Genomic DNA, 15,292 nt, shown 5'->3' on the forward strand with positions numbered 1-15,292 from the left:
TACCACTTTGTCAGCAATCTTTTGAAGTTGGATTTCTGATGTTGCAACGAGTGCCGTATCGTCTGCGTATCTTATATTATTTATGTTGTGACCTCCTACTTTTATTCCCTCCATATTAGTTATGCCCCTCATGATTGTTTCTTGGTATAGATTAAACAGATCTGGTGAGGCAACACACCCTTGACGGACTCCTTTCTTAATAGGAATGGAATTTCCTGTAGAGTTTCCGATTTTGATAGATGCCTGCTGGGTGTAGTATAATGTTTGCATGAGTCTGAGGTCTTTCTCATCAGCGCCAATGGAGTGCAGTTGTTTTAGTATTTCTTCGTGGCGTACTCTATCAAAAGCTTTTTTGTAGTCGACAAAACAGAGGTATAGTGGGGTCTGAACCTGTATAGCTCTTTCACTTAAAACACGGAGGAGGTATATTGCGTTCCTTATCCCTCTGTCAGGTTGGAATCCATATTGTTCTTCTGCGATTTCGGGGTTAATCTTATTCCTTAGCCTGTTGATAATTATACGCAACAGTATTTTGTTGATGTGGCTTATTAAACTTATAGTTCTAACATTTTCGCATCTGACTGCACCTGCTTTCTTTGGTATTGCTATGAAAATAGAGTTACAGAGATCTTCTGGAATTTTCCCAGTGTTGTATATATTGTTGAATAATATGTGAAGTTCATCAATTGCTAGATCTCCTAGGCTTTTTAATACCTCTACAGATATTTCATCAGGGCCTGTTGCTTTCCATCCCTCATTCGTTCCATGGCATGTTCAATTTCACTTTTGGTGATTTTTGGTCCGCTTAATGGTTCTTTGAATTTCAGTGGTGGTTCATTTCTATTTGGATCATTGTACAGTTCGCCTATGTATCCTACCCATCGGCTTTCTATATGTTGTTCTTCAAATAGCAGTTCCCCTTGTTTGTTCTGGATACAACTTCCTGCTGCTTTGCTTTTCCTTTTCCCTGATAGTTCTTTTATTCTTTGGTGAGCTTGTTGGGGGTTGGGTTTGTATTCTCTTTCGATTTCGCAGCATTTCCAGTCTAGATAGTTCTCGTGTGCCTCGATGCATTTGGATTTAATGTGGTTGTTCAATGTTTGGTATTCTGCAGACCCTCTGTTGCATTTTCGTCTTTCTTCAAATAGGTTTAGAATTTCATTTGTCATCCATTCCTTTTTGTTGTTTATTTGAGCTATTGGTAAATGCTTTTCTGCAGTTGCTTTGACACACTTTTGGAATAATATATCAAATTGTTTTTCACATTTTTCGTTATCAGGTTCACTATGGCTTTGTATCATGAGTGCACTTTCAAATTCTTCTCTCATTTTTGTTTGTATGCCATTGTCTTTGCATAACATGTAATCCCTCTTTATTCTACCAGCTGTTCTCTTAATAGCTTTAAACTTTATCCTTACTGTACAAACAACTGGGACATGGTCACTGTCTACATCGGCGCCTGGGTAGGTTTTGCAATTTAATATGCCATTTCTGAATCTTGATGATACTGCTATAAAGGCTATCTGGTTCCTTGCTCTGTCCCCTTGTGATTGCCATGTCCAGGTTCTTCTTGGGTGTTGTTGAAACCAGGTGTTTGAAATCATTAATTTATTTGTTCTACACCAATTTGCCCAGATGTTTCTTCGTTCATTTCTGTCTTCGAGTCCATGTGTTCCGATTATGTCACCATCTCTGCCTCTGCCAATCTTAGCATTTAGGTTCCCCATTACCATAAGGACTTCTTGTGATTTACACATTCGTTTTGCTTTGTCTAGTGAATGGTAAAACTCTGTCATATCTGCATCTGTCGCCTCTTCTGTTGGTGCATAAACTTGAATAATATTGGTGTCAACTACAGGTCCTCTTAGCTTAACCAGCAAAACTCTGTCTGAGATTGCTACGTGCCCTTTGTAAAATTTGGTTGATTGTTGGTCTAAGATCATCCCTACTCCTTTTTGGAAGAGGGTTCCACCACTCCATATGATCGTATATGTCGTGTTGTTTTCTTGTTTTGACATGGTTCCCTGCTCTTTCCATCTCATCTCTGCCAGGCCAAGAATATTTATTTTGAGCCGTTTCATTTCTTTTAGAATGTTGTTTAGTTTTCCTTTTTGGGCACAGGTCCTGACATTCCATGTTCCAATTTTGGTTTTGTCACATTTGTTAAATTTATTTCGCCTAGTAACTGGCTGACGGTTCAGTGTGACCTGACGAACATCACGCTCCCAACCGAGCGAGGCAGCAGTCTTCCGTGAAAACGTGCTCCCCTTTACGCTGTCACCGTTTAACTTTTTGGACTTATTCATGCAGTTAACTCGGCAAAGTTACAAGAATGGTTTGCCATTGCCTATTCTTGTTGCCCTCTGCAGTTAGCCAGCTTGACCTGTTACCGTTCGACACCACGAGGAGGTTGCAGTAGGGCTTGATGATGATCTATCTATGCAGACTTGGCATCATCCATTTGTCGAACTCTCTCTCAATAAAGCTGTATTATTATTAAATGGATGAAATGGAGGTTGCACATTTCTGTGCTTTACTACGTAGAACAAAAGACAAGCGGAAAGAGAAAATAATATTGGGTGCATCCTTTAATGACCCAAAGATTGCTCAAGGGTCAAATCCATAGACTATGGTGATTTCCGATCTTATCCGAAAATGTTTTTTCTTGGAATCACCTCACTATACCCAGGTGCAAATGAGTACCAGTTCGCTGATGAAAGTAATCTTTGACAGACTAGCGTCCTTTCATGAGGAGCGGTCCCAAGCATGTTGAGGACCGCCGGTTCTACTGTCCCTGGGAAATGTGAACCGCAAGGACCGGTTCGAACCGGTTCTTTTTCGACATTGGCCATTCACAAGGATCGTGGGACCGTCAATGAACCGGTTCTTTTTCGACATTGGCCAATCACAAGGCGTCCTTGGGACCGTCATACGATAGGAACCGGTCCTGCAGTAGATGGCTGTAGAACCGCTAAGTGTAAATGAGAGCGGAGAAGGCGTGTTGCCTCAAAACATGAAAATAGTGCTATAACACTATCCATTAAGCATGTGTTTGTGTGTGTGTGTGTGTGTGTGTGTGTGTGTGTGTGTGTGTGTGTGTCTGCGAAGATTGAAGAAGCGGGTCGGGTCAATGTTAGGGAGTGAAAGGAAAAGGGATTGTTAATATTTTGTGTCTGTGACATGCTGGACCAAAAGTATGGGAAGTGGGAAGAGTTTGTTTTTATTTTTTCAATTATTTTTTTTTTGGGGGGGGGGGGCGGTTGTTGTTGTCTCCATTCCTTTTTTCTCTTTTCGTGCGGCTATGTGGTCTTGTGGTATGACACTCGCTTTCGGATCGGAAGGTCCTGGGTTCGAGCTTCGCTCGGCGCCTAGTTTAGTCCTTGAAAGACTCTTAACTCACATCCTATCACCGTACTCAGGTGTAAAATGAGTACCTGGTCGTAAACATTGTTGTCTCTGTCGTAAAAAAAATTGTAACATCGCCTAACAGGCGTCATGTCTCGTTCTACATGTTACATGTTGCTATTAGTCAGGGACCCGTTGTAAAGCGCTTTGTGCACATTTAGTGGATATTGCGCTATATAAAAGCTCACGTTTTTTGTTTCTTTTTTAATAAAAAAAATATTCTATCTTTGGATAGGACGCTGTCTATCCCAAAGTACTTTTCGCCAGATCTAACAAACCCAGTTACCCATACACTGCTGAATAGACAGATCGGAAGAAGAAAAAGCTCGACTGCACCCGGGATCAATCTCTGGCCCCTTGCGTGTAAAGAGAGTGCTCTATCAACTGAGCTATCGGGCCCCCCAAATAATCTAATGGTGGTTTTTAAAAATACAGACCTTATAATTGTTATTTTTGAAGAAAGCTATGGTATGTGAAACTTGTATCATTTGATTAGTTAAAACTAGTGTCGAGCGGAAGTCTCGATGATACCTCAAGTCATCGGCCACCAACACTCAAAACTTCCCGAACTCGATGACCAAGGAAAAGTCGGGAATTCCCGAGAAAAAGCACTTCAACTGAGCTTTGGGTGACTTTTTTGAATTAAAACTTAAAATACATTAAATAAATTCACTTTGTATAATAATAAAACATTGATACCTATAACCATTTTGATCTATTTACGACGTTTGTGTTTTGTTAGCTGTTTAAAATATGATATAACGTCAATACCCAATACCAATGACTAGGTATTGAATGAAAGCACGATGACTTGAGCGATGCTCGAGACTTTTTTGAGTCTCGAGACTCAAAAAAGCATCGAGACGCAAAAAAGTCTCGAGCTTCGCTCAAGTCATCGCCACTCATCGCCGACGAAGGCAATGGATGGATTGTGTGCGAGAGAGGGGTGAACAATGCAGACAGTACACATTGTAATAGTAACGTGTGCGTCGCTCGCGCAGTATAGTCTCGAGACTCGGGACTCGGGAAGCATCGATGACCAAGATTCTCGAGACGAGAAAAGCATCGAGACCTAAGTCGAGGTCGGTACCTTCTCAATACTCGATGACCTGACTTCTCAAAACCTAAAGCATCGGTGACCTTTTGGTGACCCGGATGCTAAAACACCAAACGAAATAAAAATATTATTGTATCATCAAATGACAACAATGCGATAGAAAGGAGTGGTGACAACAGATAGCCAAAAGAAAAAAAATCGGACCAGCTAGGTTCGAAACACACACACGAACACACACATACAAACAAACACACATCTTATAGTAGTCACATTCATTTCAAAGAATAACCCATTAGAGAAGAGGGGTGATGTCGTCAAAATAGATCATTGTCATTGCGATCATTAGTGTGTAGTAAATTAGGAAATTTATCCCGAGTAATGGAATCGCCCAAGGCGTCTCGCGGCCCCTCTTACCCCACCACACACACAAGAGGGCGTATGTGCAAGAGGGGGTTGGTGCGATTAATTAAGTGGGATGGGTGGTTAGGCGAACGACCTAGGCAAAAGAACCGAGAAAATGACCGAGAAAAGACAGTAAAGAAACTAGAATCGCTTGGACCGTTGAAATAGAAAGATAAGAAGTGAGCCGCCATCGGTTTTTCACCTTGGGACCGGTCCTCCGGTCCCAGCTAATGAACCGTGGGACCGGTTCTTGGGACCGGTCCTCAGCGCGGCACTACTTCTTACCCGAAGTCTTGGTTTTTAATCCTAGCCTAGTGAGAGAGAAAAGAATCAATCATACTTGTATTTGCAAACAGCAGAACGTTTTCATATTATTACAATGAGATGGGAAGGGGAAGGGATAACTATGACAAGAGAGAGAGAGAGAGAGAGAGAGAGAGAGAGAGAGAGGGAGAGAGAGGGAGAGGGAGAGAGAGAGATGGGCGGGGGGGGGGGGATGAGGGGATAGTAAGGGGGAATGGGAAAAGATGAAAGAAACAATGGGTTGCCTGATAACGTAGATCAAAGGAGTGTTACAGTTACAGATGTGCTTCACGGTGCGTACTTCGTGAAATTTTAACCTCTTACAGTGACACTGTTGTTTGTTTGTTGTTTTTAAGGGTTTTACAGCGCTTGCAACAAATTTAGGTTATATCAGCGCCAGTAAAAAGGAAGAAAATGGGATAGTAAAAAGTTCTGGAATTACAATTAAAGCACCCAAGAAAACGTAAGACAAAAGGGGAACTAGGAACAAATAGGGATCAGATGTAGATTCCAAGAGCACACCACCAATGTACTTAGTTTGAGATCACCTATAAGTCTCATCCGGACACAAGCACAAAATCCAACAAAGAGGAATACACTCAAATGCTTACATTATACATTAAAAATAAATATAATGATAACAGAGTGATGATTTACAAGGAAAAAAATATCATCTCCCAAAACAAGAACTATGCATTCGACTGTTTCCCTTCCAGCCAGGACTCCGAACAGGGCCAAGTAATCTCATTCCAAGACAAAGACAGAAAGCATGTTGGAAAATAGATAGACACAGTATGTACCTCCCTGCCCACTATGGGAGGTTAGGATCCCCACCCAGACAGTGACACTGATTTTTTTTCTCCAGATTGCTTATGCAGAATAAATCGTTTCCACAAATAGAGCAGTAAGAGTATAATATTTCGACTCGGGCTTTAATTAAACTATAAATCGCAAAGATTATCTTTTAATGATAACATTAAGACTAAGATCTGGAGTTTGGGGAGTGTAAGATGGAATCTCGCCATTAATGGTTAAAATTGTTTTGATTTTTTTTTTATAAATAACACACCCACACACACACACACACGAGCGCGCGTGGTCAGGACAGCGAGGACCATCTATTGCTTTGTTGCAACGGTAAACCAGTTTAACGTGTACGTAGATCCTGAGGCTAGATCCCCGTTACTGTGTACGTAGGCACTCCCAAAAAAAAAAAAAAAGAGACACACACACTCACTCACACACACACACACACACACACACACACACAAATACATACACACATGGAGTCTCGCATCCGCTACGACCTAATTTTGAGCACCAATTTTTACTGCACTTATGCACCAAATTGCATACCTATCTAGTAGTGCGGGGCGGTCCTTGGCAAGCTTAAGGACCACGGTCCTACGGTCCTTGGGAAATGAAGACCGCAAGGACCGGTCTCTAGACCGGTCCGTTCATTCTTGAACCGTTAAAGACCGCTACACGATGAAAACCGTGGCCTACAGGAGTAAAACACACGGAGTAGTCACACTCATTTCAAATTGTAACCTAATTAGAGAAGAGGGGTGATGCCTTCTTTATTTGCTCACCGTACTTCATTGTTACTTCGATAATTTAATAAAATTTGAAATTTATCCCCATTAACGGAGATAATGGCATCGCCCAAGGCGTTGATCGAGTTGTTCGTGGCGTTGATACACACACGCAACTCCTACCCCCCCCCCCCCCCCCCCCCCCCCCCACACACACACATTAGAGGGCAGCGAGCATTGAAGAGTAAGAGAGAGACGTGAAGTTATAATAAGAGGGGGTGGATGAGGTGATAAGAGGGGTCGATGGTGACTTTTCGCCAGATCTAACAAACTCAGCTACCCATTCATTGCTGAGTAGACAGGGATTCAGAAAAAAATCGACTGCACCCGGGATCGATCTCTGGCCCTTTGCGTATAAAGAGAGTGCTCTATCAACTGAGCTATCGGGGTCCCCAAATATTCTATTGGACCTTTTAAAAATACAGACGTTATAACTGTTTTTTTTTGGACGGAAGAAACTAATGAAACTCATATTACTTGATTAGTTAAAACACCAAACGAAATTTTAATATTATTGTATTATTTTAAATGACAACAATGCGATAGAAAGGAGTGGCGACAAGAGATGGACAAAAGAAAACAAAAAATCAGACTTGCAACTTGCTAGGTTCGACACACACACACACACACACACACACACACACACACACACATCTTTAGTAGTCACATACATTTCAAACAATAACCCATTAGAGAAGAGGGGTCATGCCTTCATCATAGATCATTGTCATTGCGATCATTATGGTGTAGTAAATTTTGAAATTTACCCCGTATAATGGAATCGTCCAAGGCGTGCGCCTCCTGTTCCCCCATCTCACACACGAAAGGGCGGTTTGCGGAGTGGAGGGAGGTGGTCGTCTGCCTCTATGGTCGTCTGTGTCGTTTAGTGTATGGCAAAGGGGGGTGGGTGCGATTAATTAAGTGGGATGGGTGGTGATTGGTGGAAGATAGGCAAAGGACCGAGGCAACGAATCGCTGGGGAAGTAGTATGGCGCGAGACCGTTGAAAGGTGATAAGAAGTGAGGACCGCCGGCGGTCTTCCTCTTTGGGACTGGACCACGGTTCACAGCTAAAAGACCGTGGGACCGGTCCTCGGTCCGGTCCTCAGCGCGGCACTACTATCTAGTGACACATTTTCCGTAATCTTTTTCTCAATAATTTTTTTTTTAAGCCTGTTTTTTTTTTTTTTTTTTTGCGGCGGCGCCATTGAAACAGACGTAAACCCACACGATTTCGCGAGGAATGAATCATGAAAAATTTACGATATAATTTCAAACACAACTTTTTAAACTCATCAATGATTGTCTAGTACCGAATGTTTTTTGATAGAAAGCAAATGCATCTTCAAATCTAAACTACTTTTGACGGTAAGCGGTAAGTTTTTTTTATATTTTTCTGTCCAACCGAATGATTGTAAAAGTTAAAGAAGCTAAGTATTGGTACCACCGGCGCAGCTCTCTAGCAAAAGTAGTTATTATTATTATTATTATTATTATTATTATTATTATTATTATTTATTATTATTAAAGTATTACTGAGAATTAAAAACTCGTAATTTTCCAATAAAATATCGTATTTTCGTAATTGGCCATGGAATTTGTCTAAAATTCATTTTTAAAATACGAAAAATTCGTAAGATTCGACAGGTATTCTACTGGGATATAATGATATTAAGTAATAATAGTAAGTCAAAGCCATTTTAGGAGTTTATCCAGGGTTTATATAGTGAAACTTTCCGTTTGAACTAACACACCCAGCCACCCAATCCCTGTTGGATATACAGTGGAAACCATTTATAACAGGCCCGGGTATAACAGTGATTTTTCAAATCCCCGTAATGTACCTCTCTTTGTCTCTATTAAAAATTATTGGTTATAGCATGGCCTCACAAATCGGCTATAACAGGGACAATACCTTTTCACACGGGAACAATCAAGAAGGAAAACTGCTAAATTTTAGAAAGGTAAAAAAGAAGAAAAAAAAAAGTTATATCTAGACCTATACATGTAGTATAATTTACATTGAGCACAATCCCCGTCGCATGTAGTTTTTTTTTTTTTGGCAAGGGAGGTAATCGATGTATTAGATCACTTGAAAAAGTCAATTATGTGCTTATTTCCCTTGTATTTCTGATGTAACAGGGATCGGCTATAACAGGACTTTTGCCCTGGTCCCACCATCCCTGTTATATCAGGTTTCCACTGTACCGTATGGTGTGTTTCCATTAGTGCCGCGCTGAGGACCGGACCGAGGACCGGTCCCACGGTCTTTTAGCTGTGAACCGTGGTCCAGTCCCAAAGAGGAAGACCGCCGGCGGTCCTCACTTCTTATCACCTTTCAACGGTCTCGCGCCATACTACTTCCCCAGCGATTCGTTGCCTCGGTCCTTTGCCTATCTTCCACCAATCACCACCCATCCCACTTAATTAATCGCACCCACCCCCCTTTGCCATACACTAAACGACACAGACGACCATAGAGGCAGACGACCACCTCCCTCCACTCCGCAAACCGCCCTTTCGTGTGTGAGATGGGGGGAACAGGAGGCGCACGCCTTGGACGATTCCATTCATACGGGGTAAATTTCAAAATTTACTACACCATAATGATCGCAATGACAATGATCTATGATGAAGGCATGACCCCTCTTCTCTAATGGGTTATTGTTTGAAATGTATGTGACTACTAAAGATGTGTGTGTGTGTGTGTGTGTGTGTGTGTGTGTGTGTCGAACCTAGCAAGTTGCAAGTCTGATTTTTTGTTTTCTTTTGTCCATCTCTTGTCGCCACTCCTTTCTATCGCATTGTTGTCATTTAAAATAATACAATAATATTAAAATTTCGTTTGGTGTTTTAACTAATCAAGTAATATGAGTTTCATTAGTTTCTTCCGTCCAAAAAAAAACAGTTATAACGTCTGTATTTTTAAAAGGTCCAATAGAATATTTGGGGACCCCGATAGCTCAGTTGATAGAGCACTCTCTTTATACGCAAAGGGCCAGAGATCGATCCCGGGTGCAGTCGATTTTTTTCTGAATCCATGTCTACTCAGCAATGAATGGGTAGCTGAGTTTGTTAGATCTGGCGAAAAGTCACCATCGACCCCTCTTATCACCTCATCCACCCCCTCTTATTATAACTTCACGTCTCTCTCTTACTCTTCAATGCTCGCTGCCCTCTAATGTGTGTGTGTGGGGGGGGGGGGAGGGGGGGGGGGGGGGTAGGAGTTGCGTGTGTGTATCAACGCCACGAACAACTCGATCAACGCCTTGGGCGATGCCATTATCTCCGTTAATGGGGATAAATTTCAAATTTTATTAAATTATCGAAGTAACAATGAAGTACGGTGAGCAAATAAAGAAGGCATCACCCCTCTTCTCTAATTAGGTTACAATTTGAAATGAGTGTGACTACTCCGTGTGTTTTACTCCTGTAGGCCACGGTTTTCATCGTGTAGCGGTCTTTAACGGTTCAAGAATGAACGGACCGGTCTAGAGACCGGTCCTTGCGGTCTTCATTTCCCAAGGACCGTAGGACCGTGGTCCTTAAGCTTGCCAAGGACCGCCCCGCACTAGTTTCCATTCCCTCCCAGTCGAGGTCGACTGATTTTTGGGATGTTTTTTTTTATCTTGTATTATTCGTTCTTTGTCTGGCACCTTTCATACACACTTGTTCAGATCTTTATATTATATGGATACCTGCTCCTTAATAGGATTCAACCGTTGTGACGTCACTTCCCTCGTAATGACGCTTAGTAATTTAGTAACTGGTTCTAAACTAATACATTCTGATCACATGACATGTGAAAATGTTCTAGAAGAATAAAATGTACCGATTTTCTTTGTTTAGAACCAAGCTGCTGGTTGCTGGGCGGACGTGAGATCAGACTATTGAATCCTATTGTTTAGCCAGATAAAAAATAAAAGACTTTGATTTTATATCGAAATGTTCTGGCTACCCTTTTAGTATAGTATAGTATAGTATAGTTTTCCAGCGTATTAGGCGTTTTGTGCCTTTGCTGATCTTGGCATTCAGTTCATCGAGATAAAAGTCAATAAAAAGCCCTAACAGATCTTTTGACCTGTATCTATAATATATAAACTTTTTGATAAATTGAAGGCCCTAACCCTAACAGATCTTTTGACCTGTATATACGTCTAACCCTTTGATGGGATCTTAATGGGCGGTTCAACTATGCTAAACATGTAATCTGCTAAGTGGCTATCTAAGCTATTTTTGAAGGCGTTGACACTTGGAGCATTGGTCACCGTTTCAGGGAGACTGTTCCAGCGGTCGATCACACGTTGATTAAAGTAGTGTTGCCTAAGCGATGTGTTACACCTTGGTTTATGCAGCTTGTAATTATGACCTCTGGTTCCATTGTTTGCAAACACGAAAAGTTTACTCTCGACTTGATACAAACTGTGTGTAAACTTGTATGTTTCAATCATATCACCTCGTACTCGTCTGTATGTCATGCTTGGAATTTCAATACGTTTCAGTCTATCCTCATATTGCTTATCTTTCAACCCAGGAATTACTTTTGTTGCTCTGCGAAGCACGCCTTCAATAAGTTTCTTATCTTTCTCAAATTGTGGTGACCATACTGAGTTGCTGAACTCGAGATGGGGTCTGACTAATGCAGTAAATAGTATTTTCATAGTTGCTGCATCTAAATAGGTAAAAGATCTTCTGATGAGTCCAAGGATTCTGTTTGCCTTATTAACTTGTGTTTCTATATGCTTTGAGAATTTTAATTTAGTATCAACATGTACTCCCAAATCTTTCTCAAGTTTTGACTTATTCAGAGCTGTTCTGTCGCTACAGTGATGCTGTCTCATATCGTAGTGAAAGATTTTGTTTTTCGTTCCAAGATGTAGCACTGTGCATTTTCCAGCGTTGAACTTCAGTTGCCAATCGTCTGCCCAGTTGACTAGATTGTCAATATCTAACTGAAGACTGTCTCTATTTTCTAGATTGTTTACCTTTCTGTATACTTTAGTATCATCGGCATACATTCCGGAGGCTGACGAGTTGTGATGGAATGATAGATTGTTTAAAGATGTTGCATCGTTTTGAAAAGGCAAAAAGGGGAATTAAGAAACAGAATCAGGCGCATCCATTCAATGGACACCTAGTAAACCACGCCTCTCGGACAGTCATGCTGTAAACAATGGCAGTGATTGGTAAACTGCACCGGTTTTACTTTCGATGGTATGAGTCTAAGTAAAATACACACTATTCTACCGCTTGATGAATAAAATCAACACACAAATCTATGTGTAAACTTAAACGTTTATATAATATTATTCTCGAGAAAATCTTGTGACAACTAGTCACACCCATTTGGCGGTATGATAGAACAATAACAATGATCAGAAAAATGTCGATTTCATTCACGTTATTGTTTATAAACAAACAACTATGTTTGTCCGAGCACGTGTGAAGGTGTGTCACAAATTCCATGTTTTAATTGTTCAGAAATAATTTGAAATGGTTTAAACATTGAAGATAAAGATGATATTTCAAATTTCATCCACACTTTTTTTCGACACATTTACAAGTGTTACTGCTGTACATGGTTTTATGATAGACCCTCAGTATTTCAATTATTGTTCATTTCTCATCTTCCAGAGAATGCTCAAAGCCAATTCCCTTCATAGACTTAAAAAATGAATGTTCAGTATTATTTGAGAATGAACTGCCGTACTCGGGGAAAAACTCATATTAAAAATGTTGGCCAGAACACTCATCCTTCAAATATTGATTGATTTAAATGACTCTCATCTTGGCAAAAACTCTCAGACCTGGACTTCACGTGGTCCCAGGTTTGAGAGTTTTTGCCACGATGAGGGTCATTAAATGAATTGATATTTGAAGGACAAGTATTCTGGCTACATTTTTAAATTCCCAGTTATTTCGCGTGTGTGTGTGTTGTGTTGTCGGTTTTGGGGATAATGTGTCTAATGGCTATTTCTGCATGCTTAGGTTGTCGTGTTGCTGCTTTCCGTATTATGTTAATAGGATTCAATAGTCCGATGTCATGTCCGCTGCGGCTGACTCCTGGGTTATTCCAGTCTTCCCTTGGAATAGACGCTAAAGACAAATTTCCCCTTGGATATGAATAAAGGGAATGGGGTTTTTTTTTATCAATTCTTTTTTTTCTTTTTGGTACAAGACAAGAATGTAAATGGACATAGGTTTATAATACATTAAAGAATCATACTAAGATATTAGACAATCTCGATACGTGATTGATTGAACCTCTACCCTATTGATTCATGAATAGACGAGCTACTATTTCAACACACACAATGATGAACATAACAGAAATCTCGGATCTCGCAACGGGTTTCCCAATTGATTATGGAGGACCTCAATACAAGCCCCTTGTGAGTGACTATTTACAAAATATCTTGAGACAGTCACTCTACTTCACAATGTTGGTTTTGTCCACTGCAGGAGTCGTGACCAATGTAATCAACATCCGGGTATTTTTGGAGCAAGGAGTTCGAAACGACAGCACGAATATTGCGTTTGTTACGTTGTCTGCCAGTGATCTTCTCAGCGCTCTAGCGTTGATACCAAACTGTTGCTGCTTTGTCGTGAGATACACACACGGTCTCCCACTACACCTCACGTGCACTGCATATTCAACAAATGGTTTGTATACACACATCGCATTTCAGCAGATTAGCGCATGGATTACAGTCTATATATCTTTGATCAGATGTCTCTGTGTTATTTTTCCTTTAAAGGTCAAAACGATGATCACCCCCCGTGTCACAATCGTAGTGATCGCATGTATCTGCTCGTTCTTTTTACCATTCCAGCTTAGTTTTATATATTACACTACAATGGTATGGGTTTTCCATCCTGTCTTCAACACAACATTTGCCTTCATAAGAGACACACAAGCCTCAGATGACGCACTTATATTTCAACAAATTATCACCAATCAGGTTCTACCAATTGTAGCTGTGATCACTGTATCTATCACCACAGTGCTTCTGGGGAAAAAACTGATCGAAGTCAAAAAATGGCGACAACAGCACTCCAATGATACAAGTGGGAACACCAAAGAAGACGAGACTTCAAATTCTACCAAACAACCATTAGGGTCGAAAGATATCGAGTTGATAAAATTCATTAGTGCCACTACAAGTATATTTCTATTTTGCTTTTTAATGGGGTTTTTGCCCAGCATTCTGATCACTATTTTTCCTGGAACCAATTTTACTGGAGTCAACAAGAATTTGTTCAGACTTGGTTTTTCTGTGCGCTTTTTCTTCGATACAATCAACTGTTCGATTAATATATTTTTCTACTATCACATTTCTACGCGTTTTAGAACTGCTTTTGCGAGTTCATTTAAAAAGTGTAAGAATTAATAAGTACATTTTTTTAAAAGTTGAACAATAATTTTATCTATGTAATAATCTTAACATTATGTGAGAAGAAAGCTGGATGCATTCAATGGAAAATAAAGGACATAAATTTGAATGGTGGCCATATATAACAAAACCATTTTTCTATATCATCTCCCATGAAATGAAAGGATACAGTCAATCAGAACAATTGTGGAGAAACAATAATAATATCATGTGATTAAAAAACTGACCCATGAACTAGAAAGTTAGATACTGGGACGAACGCTGTGTACAGGTATGTTCTAAAAGTGTTGACTGTTATGACTAACAATGTGAAATTGAATGTAAGCTTCAATTTAATATACCTAAACAGATAAAATGGATTTTCAGGTTTCCCCTTTAACAACAAAACAGGATGAATGAAACACTACAGACGAATGAGATAATGTGGTAGTGGCGTTGTTAAGATGAATAAACAAAAACATTATACTTCATGAAAAATCCCCCGATTTACTTCGAATAAAGATTAAAATGCTCTGGTGAGCATATTCTTTCAAATCCAAAATTTTCACCTTCCGACTGATTATGTCATGCACTTACACATTTTTCACTAATTCATCGAACTTGAAAGAGAAATAAATGCCACTTTCTGATAGTGTAGACTTTTGTATCAGTATTCCAATGTAATATCTATCAGACCTGCCAACCATTCATATTCCAAAAGTTGAATCAGAACGTCAGAAAATAAGAATTTGAGACAAAAAAATAACTACTTAACAATGAATACTTCTGTATCGAATTGTAGAAAAGGAAGAATGAAAATAGGAATGATTCCACCAAAAGTGAAAGGGTTGGCAGATATGTATTATATATACCTACCTTCTGTGCGGCTATGTGGTCTTCGGTGCGGCTATGTGGTCTTGTGGTATGACACTTGCTTTCAGATCGGAAGGTCCTGGGCTCAAGCCTCGCTCGGCGCATAGTTGAGTCCTTGAAAAAGGCTATTTACTCACATTCTCTCACCTTACTCAGGTGTAAAATGAGTACCTGGCCGTTAAGAGTGTTGTCTCTGTCCGAAAAAATTATAATGTCGCCTTACATGTGTCATGTCTTGTCCTAAATGTTAAATGTTGCTGCTGGACAGGGACCCCTTGTAAAGCG

The 15,292-nt window shown here is 40.2% G+C and overlaps 2 protein-coding genes across 4 annotated transcripts in view; one reads left to right on the forward strand and one right to left on the reverse strand.

Moving 5' to 3' along the window:
- The window catches only part of LOC144956685 (uncharacterized), a 21,465-nt gene extending 6,189 nt beyond the window's left edge, over positions 1 to 15,276 (forward strand). The window contains exon 2 of one of the 3 annotated variants that reach the window (XM_078887340.1): positions 12,940 to 14,296. In XM_078887340.1, the coding sequence (XP_078743466.1) occupies positions 13,043 to 14,152 (1,110 nt within the window). In that variant the 5' untranslated portion in view covers positions 12,940 to 13,042 and the 3' untranslated portion in view covers positions 14,153 to 14,296. Of the gene's footprint in view, positions 1 to 12,939 lie in introns of all 3 variants that reach the window. The other 2 variants (XM_078887342.1, XM_078887343.1) reach the window with 2 other exon arrangements.
- Positions 10,919 to 11,779, reverse strand: LOC144956387 (uncharacterized). Its single transcript, XM_078886884.1, has one exon. The coding sequence runs from the start codon at positions 11,777 to 11,779 to the stop codon at positions 10,919 to 10,921; it is 861 nt and encodes a 286-aa protein (XP_078743010.1).
- Positions 15,277 to 15,292: the final 16 nt, after the last annotated feature.

This window comes from Berghia stephanieae, chromosome 11 (genome assembly GCF_034508935.2).
Source record: "Berghia stephanieae isolate SIO BIC M18660-M18661 chromosome 11, UCSD_Bste_1.3, whole genome shotgun sequence".
Classification (NCBI taxonomy): domain Eukaryota; kingdom Metazoa; phylum Mollusca; class Gastropoda; order Nudibranchia; family Aeolidiidae; genus Berghia; species Berghia stephanieae.

Coding starts and splice junctions, on each gene's coding strand:
- LOC144956387 (XM_078886884.1), bottom strand. CDS start 11,779: ATGTATGCCGATGATACTAAAGTATACAGAAAGGTAAACAATCTAGAA.